The following is a 12,535-nucleotide window of genomic DNA, read 5'->3' on the forward strand; positions in this document are numbered from 1 at the left end:
ACCCGTGGCCTTGGTGTTACCAGCACCGCACTCTACCGAGTGAGCCACAGGCCGGCCCCTAGTAAACATTTTTATAGTGATCAAATCAGGATAAATGAAGCTAAAAGCATTCTTGGAGGAGAAATAGGGTATACAGAAAGGAAGGGGATTATTCCACTTTCACAACTTGGTGTCTGGTATTTTTAGGCTGGGACAATGATCAGAGTCATTTGTGGGCAGCCTTAACTTTTAGAGATGCCACTCCCCATATATCAAAAATGTTAAAATGTACTCGCAGTCTACCTTAAATCAAGCAACTAATTTTTCTTATCAAAGAAATTTAAAGGACTATTATAATTTTGATTTTCATAAGTTACACAAGTGGTTCATGTGATTTTAAATTTATATTTACACCAAGCTATAAAAGTTAAGTTGTATTAGGTTAGTTGATGTGTTACTTTGTTGTCTTTAATTGAGCACTCATTTCAATCTGATGATTTCTGTTTTCTATTTTGGATGCAATAATTTTTAAGATCTTAAATATTTTTGTAGGCCCTTAGCACAGTACCTTAAGTGGCTAATGGATAGGGTAATAAACCTCAACCTTTTTTGAAAAAAATCACCAGCTGATAGAGCTCCCTTCCTTTCCACTGGTTCTGCCTCCCAGGACCCACAGCCTAGGTGGGGTTCCCTCTCTGTGGGCCTAGGGCAAAAGCCCACTGCACTCTCGTTTAGGGAAAGGGTTTGACACAAGAGACCGAGACAGAGATAATAGAGGCAATACTAGGTGTTGCAAGCTTGTAGTAGGACTTTTGTTGAATGGATAAATGGATTCATTGGGGGTATTGTCCAGGAAGAGACCAAGGACCTGCATTTGGGGAGGAGTCATTACGAAGTTAATTACTGCCTCTCCTGCAATGTCATATAATCTAAGAATTCCTTCCCACATCCCTGCTTAGCACCTGGAAATGGCAATTTCACTCTGTGTACTCCTGCTGATATTTCATCACCTTCTAAGACTGAAACTCCTCACTAATATCTTCAGCCTGAAACTATTTCAGAATTAAAACTGTTAAGTGGTTGGTATTGGTGATAGTGCCCTTATCTTTTCTCCTCCTCCATATTCCTAGTGCTTTTACACACCTAAGTGCCACCGAGATAGGAATGATTTGGTCAACAGTGCTCTGAATATAAAGGAATTCTTCGATCACAAAAATGGAACTCCTTTTTCATGCTTCTACAGTCCAGAAAGCCAATCTGAAGATATCGTTCTTATAAAAAAGTATGACCAAATGGTTATCTTCCACTGTTTATTTTGGCCTTCGTTGACTCTACTAGGTGGTGCCCTGATTGTTGGCATGGTGAGATTAACACAGCACCTGTCCCTACTGTGTGAAAAATATAGCACTGCAGTCAGAGATGAGGTAGGTGGCAAAGTACCCTATATAGAACAGCATTGATTCAAACTGTGGAGGATTGGGTGGAGCAGAGGAAGAAGGAGAGAAATCCTAAGAGGGTAGCCAAATTAAAGTGCTTGCCTTTAGATACCTGCACCTTCTGAAGTTTAGGATCGGAACATACCTACTTGCAAACTATCCATGTAAAGGGTATTTACAGTATCATATTTTCATGTGGGAAAATTTTTTTAAAAAAACCTCCTATGTATTCTACTTATTCTATACATACAAACTCACCATCTTTTCTACTCCAAATCTCTTTCCACATAAGCCAAGGAAGCACTTTTTGTTTCCACATGGCAAAATGAATTCGTTAGTTATTCTTTTTCAAATTTCAGCTCTAGCAAGAACCTGTCAATGTGGAAATAACAATGAGGGTATATAAACCATTGAGCACTGAACCATCAGCCTAACTCTATACAATATAGTTCACATTAAAACATTTCTCACAAAAAATTCTTAGTACAGTTCACTCACAGTAGAAAGATAAAAATCTGATAGAAAACTTAAGAAAACATGGACCTACCATATTTTAGTTTGTTCTTTCTTCACCATTCACGAAGGTAAAGGGGAAAAGCTGCTGCCTAGAAAACTTACTAAGTTTAGAGTTATTTGTACTTAACCTTGCCATGTACTATGGAATTTTTCTTTCAGCAACATTTTTCTAGTTAATTGTGCTTTCCATAAGCTCATTTTGCTGTTTGTACACATTCTGGTGGGAGTAGGAGAAATGGCTAGAAATATGAAGTGAATGCATCCCCGGTCCGGTACGGGGGCAACACTGAGGGTTGCGATCCGTCGCCGGACATGGAAAAAAGACAAAAAAGACAAAAAAAAAAAAAGAAACTTTTGAGACCTTTGCATGTAGATGTAATGAAACCAAAAGCTTTGATTCTATGTCAATTTAATGCCTTTTAGCAATTCAAGTCACAAATTACTAAATAAACTGCATAATTAAATAGAGCAATATTAACCTGATCAGTAATGAAAAGTTTTAGTGTTTTACCCTTTTTCTAGGGTGGAATGGTGAAGAGAGCATGTGTGTCAGAGTAAGATTTATTTGAATTTGTAGGCCATGATTACAATTTTGTAGATATGTATCCTTGGACAAATCAGCTAAACTGCATCTCTTCTCATCTATAAAATGGGAATACTCTTATTTTATGAGGTTATTTCAAGGAATAAACAAGGTAGGGTATGTGGAACACCTAGTTTAGTTTCCGGCATCTAGCAGAGGTGCTCAAAATGTTAGTAGACTGAGAAAAATCTTGTGCTAAGTTGCAATATTCTGTCAGCCTTGGTACTTCTCACTGGACAGCTGGTAGAGAGGCTAGGATAAGGAGCTGCGAGAGCGGATTCCCTCTGCCTGTTCCCCCTCCCCCTGATTCTCTTGGCTAAATGTGATATTCATTTAGGGCCCAGAATCTGTTTAAAAGGCTGTGGTAAATCATTTTGTACAACAAAGACTTCCCTGTTATAAAATATATGTACGGATGTGCATTTTAAATCATTCTGCAAAGTGAGATTCTGTAGTTTATTCTTAAATGAAGGGCGCATTTCTATTCCATTTCTTAGTAAATTTGACTTCCAACTAACAATATGCAATTCTTGGGATTTTTAACAAATTCAAAACCACTAATCTGAAATCCAGAGTGTTTACTACAGTTTTTCATTCAGACAGTGGCTACTTAGTTAAAGAGACATTACCCTTGGAGAACAAAGTCAATTCGAAGTCACTCAAACCCTTTGGCAAATAAATAAAATGTAAGAAATGATTTGTTTAATTGCTCGGAAATACTAAGTATCAATGCCCATGTGCACTAGTGGTCAAAGAAAAGCTCAGACTTACCTTCGGCAACATTTATGAAAACTGAAAGCAAAACCAGTTTGCTTCTAGTCTAACTTCACTTCTAGGTTCTGGTCTTCAACTGACTTAGGGAAAAAAGTTCATCTACCTATACATATACATACATACGTTCATACATATATGCATATACATATATTTTTGCTTAAAATACAAGTATATAATTCATTATGCTTAAAGGAAGTTAATATTTAAAGCTATATTTCTCTAATCTTGATCACTTAACTGGAGCAGAAAAATTGGCTTTTAAGACATAATAGCTACAAGTTTTCAATCACACGTTTAGTCATTATTGAAAAGAACTCAAATCTAAATTTTTGTTTTTTTGGTGGCTGGCTGGTATGGGGATCTGAACCCTTGACCTTGGTGTTACAGAAATCTAGTTAAATTTTGATATTAGCAACACTGATCTGCTTTTCAAAAGAAATGGCAAAATAGAATTATCACAGTTTTTTGTTTATATAGTACAATAAGGATTGTTTGGACACAAGTCAAAATAATTTTTTTAATAAACAGCGTGATGTTACAGACTGAAAAGTTAAAGAAAAGCAGACATTGACAGTTTTTGATGAGCACAAACAATAAGTGCAGTCACAGGCTAAACTTCTTGCTAATAATAGCAAGACTGGGAAAAAGGTCTTAAATTTAGTGATACTGTATTATTCTATGTTCTCAATATAGTAACACATGCATCTTGCCGTGTCAAATACTCTTTGGGCCATCATTAAATGAACATTAAAAGCACTTTTCTTCTAACTTGTGCAGTATACCATAGGACTTCAATTCACTGAATGACAAAATATAGAGAAATAGACTTGCTACAATTAATGGGGCTAAAAAAAGGGTCGTTTGATCTTCTTGTTGAAGCTTCCAAAATAAACATTTGATGTGTTAGTAGTCTTCTTTTGGTATGTCACATTTCCCAAGATATTAAAGTATTATGTTATTTTCCAAAACGATTTTTTAAAAAAGATTTTATTCAACTCAAATAAGTCTGAGGGCTGAGTCACACTGAAACCATCAACTGAATTTGAAACTTCGGTTCCATAGTCAAAAACATTTCTAGAAATCAGATGAAGGTCAAATTCTTCAACCACTCTTAGGAACATAAATGAATCCTGATAAGGGACTTCTTATGAAATCAATAAATAATGACCACATTTGGAAATTCATACTAGAATTTAGTCTATTAAAGATATTTTAATGAAACAATGAAGGTTTTCTGCCTCCTTGCTAATCTAGAAAGATTAACAAAAATAAGAATACCTAAAAATATACATGGTTTTTAGCATAACCACAAAATTATTGTAGTGACAGATTAAGTAATGTTGCATATAGATTCACAGACTGTAATTGGCTTAAAAACCTTTTCTGTACTTACCAACCTGAGGAATGGAGGCTAATGTTGGTAGTGAAAATTAGTTACCTAATAATACTATACAAACAATGGATTAATTTTACTTTTTCTCCCCACTAAAACTCTTAAATGTAGTTGTGTAAAAATTAAGTCAGGAAATTTCCTTATGATTCACATCTGTCACTTTATGCTAACTAGCATGGCTGGAATATTAACATACCTAATACCAAGCAAAACTAATTATTGCTGTACTAATAAAAAGGAAGTGCAAAATCATAATCAAGTGGAATACTTGAATGAAATAAGTAAATTTATTTAAAGACTTAACATCCCAACTTGGGAGACTCCTAATAAATTTAGGAGTCTGAATTTTAGAACCTTGACATTTGTTTTCACTTTTTACAGAAGATGCCTCTTGACTAGGGCTATCAAGCAGTGTGTATACAAATAAAAAGATGTGCAAATATACACACACCAAATGCACTAATAATAAAGAACAGAGAACAAAATGAATTTCAAATGCCAAATTGAAGAACCTAGTACCATGAACCTCCTCACATGATAGCCTTTTGCAAATGGCTGGAGCAAGGATTAAATTTCAGCCAAAAATTTTCTTAATGTTGCCTATACCATTAAAAACAAGGCATGCCAAATCTATAAATCTAAAATATAATGCTCTGAAAAATTTCCATAATACCAAAGCCTGAAGTATTGAATCGTGACTCATCTATTTTTCTCTGAGGTAGAGTTAGCAATCCAATTTTATCAGGGTCATAGTTACCTTGAGATAAACCCCATAATCTTTCACAAGGTAAAAATAATTTTTAAGAGAAAAGAAAACAGGCTTTCCAGGCCATGGCACATAAGATATATTTACAATTTTTAATGTAATAATTAAAAATGATTTTGCATTTTAAAAAACAGCCCAGCTGTATTATTGTCACGAAGAATTATCTGAGGATGCTGTCAATGCTGAATATCGTTCAGCCATCACAATCCCATCCTTGATGAAGAGTTAATTCTCTCATGGTATGCACAATATACTCTAACAACTTTCAGCCTACTCTTAGACATGCCCCATCTGAGCAGAATGGATATAAAGAATATAATTCATTCAATTGCTCCTCTCTGTTCTGCACACCCTTCACATTCCTCTCTTCTCAAAAACATCTGAACATATGAAAATTGTCTTTAAATAGTAGAAACACCACAATCTATTAACAACACATATTGTCTTTAACTTGAAATATTTTAGTGATGTCTTGGACATCAAAGTAATTTTTTATGGTAGACTCTTGACTGCGTGGGTCCAGCCCATGCCTGCAGTTTGTGCAGACACAGAAACAAGAGGAACTTACGATATTCAGAAAAAGTTAATGGGGTAGCTTTAAAATATTTCTGGAAATTAAGTTTCTTCAAAGAGTTGGCAAGAATGGTCTATTGATCTAAATATGAATTAAATGGATTTACAAAATCATCAAGAAAAGAAACAAATCCAAGTTTATGTGCTGTGAAATTTCTATGGTACCTTTAAAACAGACTGCCCACAATTTTTTATAATGCCAAATCAATTAATTTTTGATGGAAAAAAGAATACAGATGAACTGTATTTTACCTATGTGAAAATCACCAATCCATTAAAAATAAAATCCAAGAGGATGTATACAATCTAATCAAGTCATCATTTTCCTGATTAATAAGAACTACACTTTACACAAAATACTTTATCAGCAGCTGTTTTCATCAAAAAATCAATAGTCATAGTTTCACAGTTGAAAAAGTTACACATTAAAATATTTTACAATTCATTATATATTCACCAGGTTCCCATTTCCTAATGGGCTTGTAATATAAAGCAGAATAGAAGGGAAAACCTCGGAGTTGATAATTTGGACACTAAGTTTTACAGAGGACACTAAGAACCACAAAAAGCTTAGTCTCTATCATTAAATAGCAACCAAATTCCATTCTTCTTTAAAAAAATTCAATTAAAACATCTTTAAAAAGAAAAAACCCCAACAAATTCCACAACAAGATTAACAAATTTCAAATTAATAGCAGTCTAAAAATCTTCAAAATAAATGTTTTTGTATATATGAAAATATGGTATAAAGTTAAAGCATAAAACTATTTCAAACAGTTATTTCCTGCTATGTTTAAAATTAGGCTTTAGACATGTTTTTTTTTTCCAAAATAATTATTGAAGAAAATATCTCTCAAGTGACCCAATGAAACTGTAGAGCTAATAGTCAGTTACACCATATTCAGTGACAAGGATGGTTGGTATAGAACTATCCAATTCGTGGGAACTGATCTCTGATACTGAAGTACATGGAAGTGGCTATATTATTGCTGACTTGAAAGAGATCATAGTCACCCCATGTAGTATTCAACTTTTGGTTCTTTGCCTTTCTAAGTACCACCAGTCCCTCTTTTCTTGGTTAGATCACTTAACTTACATTCTTTATAGAATTTGTCTACACTCCTTCAAATAGAATTAATGTGGTTGCAGTAACTCTTGAAAATAAATGTAAATGATGAAATAAGCTTTGTGGCTTGTGTGTTTTAATGGGGGAGATGTCCTGGGGGAAGAAGGACAACTATCTGAACTGATGTGAAAAAAATGCAAAAACTATATAAATTTTGTGCAAGGAGGCTCAAAGCTTTTTTGGCACTTGAGTAAAACTCTGCTAAATCTTCAGTTTCCACCATCAAAGTTTGATTTGTACCATTTCACTGAGTTTTCCTATAATCAATTCCTGATACAGAAAAGACTGGGATGTTAGTATGTATCATTTGCATATCTAAATGACATAAAATGTTAATCATGAAGTTTTAATAACTTATGAAATCTTTTATATCTGCAAAAGAGTCCATGTAGTTTCCTGCTTAAAACAGAATTTAAATTCTGCTTAACTACTCCAAGACAGTTTATAGAAATAAGTTCCTCTAACCTTCAAATTTGTTTTTCTTGTTGGCAATATTATATACATGCTTCGGTGAAGTACCTAAATCTCCATTAATTATGCCCTTTAAGGGTTCTAAAATAGCCAGATATTAAGAGTATTTGTATTAGAGTCCCTTGCTCACTATTCAAGACTTCTACTATAAGTAACTGATTTCATAAATATTTTTAAAGTGATGCTGTTTTACTAGATTATACAATGTCCACTCTTCATTAAAGTTGTTTTCCAGTAATATGTCTAATCTAGAAACTGTCAGTAAATTATTGCACTTTTCTTGGTGTGGCACCTGGACATTTGCTAAAGCTACTTCCTAGGGCATTAATCATTCATGTCAAATACTGAATAAAATATCAGATTCTAGAATGATGACTAGCATTAGCCCCTACATCTAGGGTTAATGTTTTTCAAAATATTTAAGAATGTGTTCTGTGCTTGAATGGGATTTAATAAAGTTGGAGAGTAAGCCCTGACTACTTGGAAATGGGACATGGTTTAATGTCCTACTTTTGTTATTGACATATGGATAAACAGCTTAAAGGATAAAAAGTTCACGGTTTCTATTCCCCCATATTATAAAGTATTATGCATGAGCATACCTCAGTAGAAGAGTTTAAGCAATAAGGAAGACAGTCTAAATTTTTTGTGTTAATTTTGGTAACTAATTTCATATGATTGAGCCATTCTCAGTTATAAAAGAGGAAGGATGATGGGGGAATTCATGTGAAAACAGAAATAAAAGGAAAGAGGAATAAGTTGAATCTGTTTTCCTTAAGTGGTTACACACTGGTTATTGGTATAAACAGGATAGTGCTGAGCCTCATTTACAGACCAAGAGAAAAGCTGACCATGCTACTACAAATAAAAAATTTGGGGTGCAAAACAACGCATGACTATGGGACAGATCATGTAAATAAAGAATATATATTAATGATAGTTTCTATAATATAAATAGCCTTTAATAAAAAAAATAATCTTCTTAATAACATTAATACTTCTATTTTCTGGAAAACATGCATGAAAAATGTATTCAGTTGAACTGCAAAAGGAGAAAAAAATCAACTTAAGGTAAATACTGTATAATTCTTGAACAAGAACTATTCCTGCTCATTCTTTTTTCTGTGATGATTTTTTTACTTTGTGGGAACCTAGAATTTTCCTGGGAAATAAGAATCAGATCCTTGTAAATACTGTCCAGGAAAAAACCCTCAAATACCACCATATATCAGGTCTCATTTGTGACTGCCTCCAAAACTTGCAGATAAGACCCCAAATCGTCAAAAGGTTTGGTTTATTAAAAAGTCTCTGGTGAAATCTCGAGTCCCTTCCACCCCAAGCATTTTTCTTCATTAATCAAGGAGTCAAAAAACCCACTTCAAACTATAAATTGAACAGCAATGGAAAAATAAGAAATTTTCATTTTTTTCCAATCTTATGTAGTTTAACATAAACTCCAGTTTACTTAGACCTAATGCAATAACAGCCTTTGTTGTGTCCACATTTCAAAACATAGAACATTTGCAAGACAAAAAAAAACCATCATTCTTTTTCCTTCTCCATTATTTCTATATATTTTGGGGTTTTTGTTTTGTTTTGTTTTTTAAAAAAAGATACAAACAAAGTTCAAAGTTTACCTTTTTGGACTTAAGGCATAACATGAAATTGCGCATTATTCTAAAGCTTAATTTTGAAATGAACTAGTTTAAGTGCTATCAAACCCTGTTTGCTTTTACATTATTTAAATTATACAGTATTTTCTTTCTGTCTTTGCTGTAAATTCTAATGCTGTTCATGGATTGTGCAATTCCTCTGCAATCAGTCTTTGCCTGTTGACAGTTATTAACAGTGCAGTGTAGAATCCAGATAATGAGCTTTCAGTTTCTCAGTTATCATTTCAGTTCAATGCATGCTGCTTAATTGTGTGGAAGATCCAATCCATTTTTGTTGTCCAGCCACCATGATGTGCATCGTTCATTTGTTTCATGAAATACTCCAAAGCCTCTTGCTCAGTTTTATCTAAGGCTAGGGTCTTTCGAATGTATGCAATGTCATCAAAAGATTGTAGTTCTGGCATTCCAGAGCCAAGCATCATTGAGAAAAGATTTATGAAGAGATTAGCATGCTGCCGAATAGCTAGATAAGCCTTGTAACACATCTCCTGAAACCTATAAGTAATAAGAACAGTCTGGTCAGTATGGAGCAAAAAGTGGTAAAACCTTCAGGTCTCTGCTCAAATGTCACATAATTACAGAGGCTTTCTTGGACGAAGCTATAAAAAACAGCATTCCTCTCCTAGCTCTCCTTGCCAACACTTTTCTGTTTCCTTTACCACACTAGAATGTAAACTACACAAGGATGAGGACTTTGTTTACCGTTTTATCCCTCATACCTAGAACAATCCCTGGCATATCAGGAGTATTTAATACATGCTTTAATAAGTATATATTAAACCCAAGGATTGGTCCATACTAAAGTTTTTAGGGCTTAGGCTAGGGTCAAGACTGAGTTATAGATAAAACAGAATTTTAAATGGTACTTTATCAAGGTCTAAGGTAGATTGATGATACACCACAAGGTGATAAGAAAAATTATGAATAAACATGGTAATTATAGTTGACCAACCTTCCTCAAATTATATGACTAAAAAATGTTTTTTTAAGCACTATGCATTATTTGTCAATATAGAGAAAGTGGAGTCCAATTACTTAAACAGCAGCAAATAAAAACTTTAAACATGTTATAAAGTTTAAGGTTTACTTTCTTTTTAGTCCTTAATTAGCTCACTAAATTAAATTGGTTTCCCTTTCCATTTTCCTTCAAAGCATCACACAGATAAATAAATAAAACAGTAAAATGTTCAGTTTTTGCTAAAGTGGTAATCTAATATCCAATATTTAAATTGCTTGAAAGATATCAATTGCTTCTGATAGAACAGCAAGAATTATTTATTTTATGTTTTTGAGTTCTTGAGCTTACCTCTCAAATTCTCTTGTCTTTGTGCATTCTTGGGCTCCTTTACTAATCACTATTAAGAAATCTTGTGTCAAAACAAATGGCACACGTTCTCGCTTATAGCCAAATTTTTTCTTCTTGTGATCCAAAAAGTGCCCAAAATCTATATGAAATAGCTTTCAAAAATAAGAAATTATGTTATAGTTTGACACATGCAGACATATTTATGTTGAATTTATAAATTTAGCTTATGAACATCAAAACATTTTAAAGAGAGAAAATGATTACTTGTCCATCATCTTTAACCATGATGTTACTATTGTGACGATCTCCAATTCCCAAAATGAAGGTAGCGACACAATATCCGGCACATGAACGGGTAAACAGGTCAATGGCTGCATCATATCTACAAGAAGAAATAAACACCTTATGAGCAGTGTGGAAATAGAGAACGACCCAGATTAAGTTGGAAAAGATGGTCAAAGTTTCTGTTCAAATAACAAAAACAATCACTGACATTAGGGAAGAAAGAATTCATGTCCAAAGATCTGAGGAATTTTGGGCTGGCCCGTGGCTCACTCAGGAGAGTGTGGTGCTGATAACACCAAGGCCCAGGGTTCGGATCCCATATAGGGATGGCCAGTTAGCTCGCTGACTGAGCATGGTGCTGACAACACCAAGTCAAGTGTTAAGATCCCATTACCGGTCATCTTTTTTAAAAATCCCATATAGGGATGGCCAGTTAGCTCGCTGGCTGAGCATGGTGCTGACAACACCAAGTCAAGTGTTAAGATCCCGTTACCGGTCATCTTTTTTAAAAAAAAGACAAAGATCTGAGGAATTTTGAGATTCTGAAGTTCCCAAGGGTTTCTAAGGAAATTTCTAGATGTTCCCTGACCACAGAATAACTCTTATCAGAGTGAAAAAATACTTGTTAAAAATTAAAATTAAATTAAAATTGATTTTTTCCTAATCATTTTAACATTGAATTAGAACTAAAATTTTAAATGTGCAATGTTAGTTTTTTAAAAAAAAATAAGCAGTAAGAATACATTTTAGATACATAAGTTGAATGTATAAAATTTTACCAAGTTATAAGCAACTGTGATCATTTAAACACAATAACCTCAAATATTTCAAAAGTTGAGTATATTTTTTCCCAAAATAAGTACAATTGTTTTCTCTGGTCTAACCCAGAGCAATTACCAAACTCATCTAACAAAAACTTAGATTAACACAGGAAGAAAGAATAATAAAACTCACATTTCTCCTTTGTTCTTGTCTTTGAGCCACTGATGTAGTGTGTGGCTGTTGAACTGCAGTGCACCTTTCAGGCCACCTTTGCACTGAATTTGCATGATAGTGTGAGAATTTCTTACCACCTCAATAAGTCCCACACAATCACCAATTGACAGACAACCATAAGGTAACATTCTGAAAAAAGGGGCAACATGTTTATGGAATTTTAAAAGAAAAAATATTTTAATAGGTTAAAACATGAATATTCTATTTGTAAACTTGTCATGCATGACCTTCATTGCCTTAACCTAATTTTGATTTTGTTTATAGAGTGACAAACATATTCCTAGAAAAATCCTCAAAATTACCTGCCAATATTTATTATAACCTTCAATTGAGAAAGCACTTAATTGTATATCAGAAAGGCATTATTGGGCCGACCCTGTGGCTCACTCGGGAGAGTGCAGCGCTGGGAGCGCCGAGGCCGGGGGTTCGGATCCTATATAGGGATGGCCGGTTCTCACTGGATGAGCATGGTGCAGGCCACATCGGGCCAAGGGTTGCGATCCCCTTACCAGTCACAAAAAAAAAAAAAAAAAGGCATTATTAAGAAAATTATTATGACAATTAAAACTTTATAAACGTTTATGGCTAAAAATATTGGTAAACTTAAAGATGTTTAACTGACATCTAAATAAAAATTTAGGGCAGCAGTTCTCAATTT

General features: G+C 33.9%; 2 protein-coding genes across 2 annotated transcripts in view; one reads left to right on the top strand and one right to left on the bottom strand.

Annotated features, from left to right (window-relative positions):
• KCNMB3 (potassium large conductance calcium-activated channel, subfamily M beta member 3) overlaps window positions 1–1,439 on the top strand; it is a 10,696-nt gene extending 9,257 nt beyond the window's left edge. Inside the window, exon 4 of the mRNA XM_008568112.1 lies at window positions 1,110–1,439. Coding sequence (XP_008566334.1) covers window positions 1,110–1,439 — 330 coding nt within the window. The remainder of the gene's footprint in view (window positions 1–1,109) is intronic.
• A 6,616-nt stretch (window positions 1,440–8,055) lies between these two features.
• The window catches only part of PIK3CA (phosphatidylinositol-4,5-bisphosphate 3-kinase, catalytic subunit alpha), a 30,508-nt gene continuing 26,028 nt past the window's right edge, over window positions 8,056–12,535 (bottom strand). Inside the window, exons 17-20 of the mRNA XM_008568113.1 lie at window positions 11,836–12,006; window positions 10,861–10,978; window positions 10,597–10,748; window positions 8,056–9,785 (exon numbers count right to left, since the gene is read on the bottom strand). Coding sequence (XP_008566335.1) covers window positions 9,515–9,785; window positions 10,597–10,748; window positions 10,861–10,978; window positions 11,836–12,006 — 712 coding nt within the window. The 3' untranslated portion in view covers window positions 8,056–9,514. The remainder of the gene's footprint in view (window positions 9,786–10,596; window positions 10,749–10,860; window positions 10,979–11,835; window positions 12,007–12,535) is intronic.

The sequence above is a fragment of the Galeopterus variegatus genome, unplaced genomic scaffold, assembly GCF_000696425.1.
Source record: "Galeopterus variegatus unplaced genomic scaffold, G_variegatus-3.0.2 Scaffold374, whole genome shotgun sequence".
NCBI lineage: Eukaryota > Metazoa > Chordata > Mammalia > Dermoptera > Cynocephalidae > Galeopterus > Galeopterus variegatus.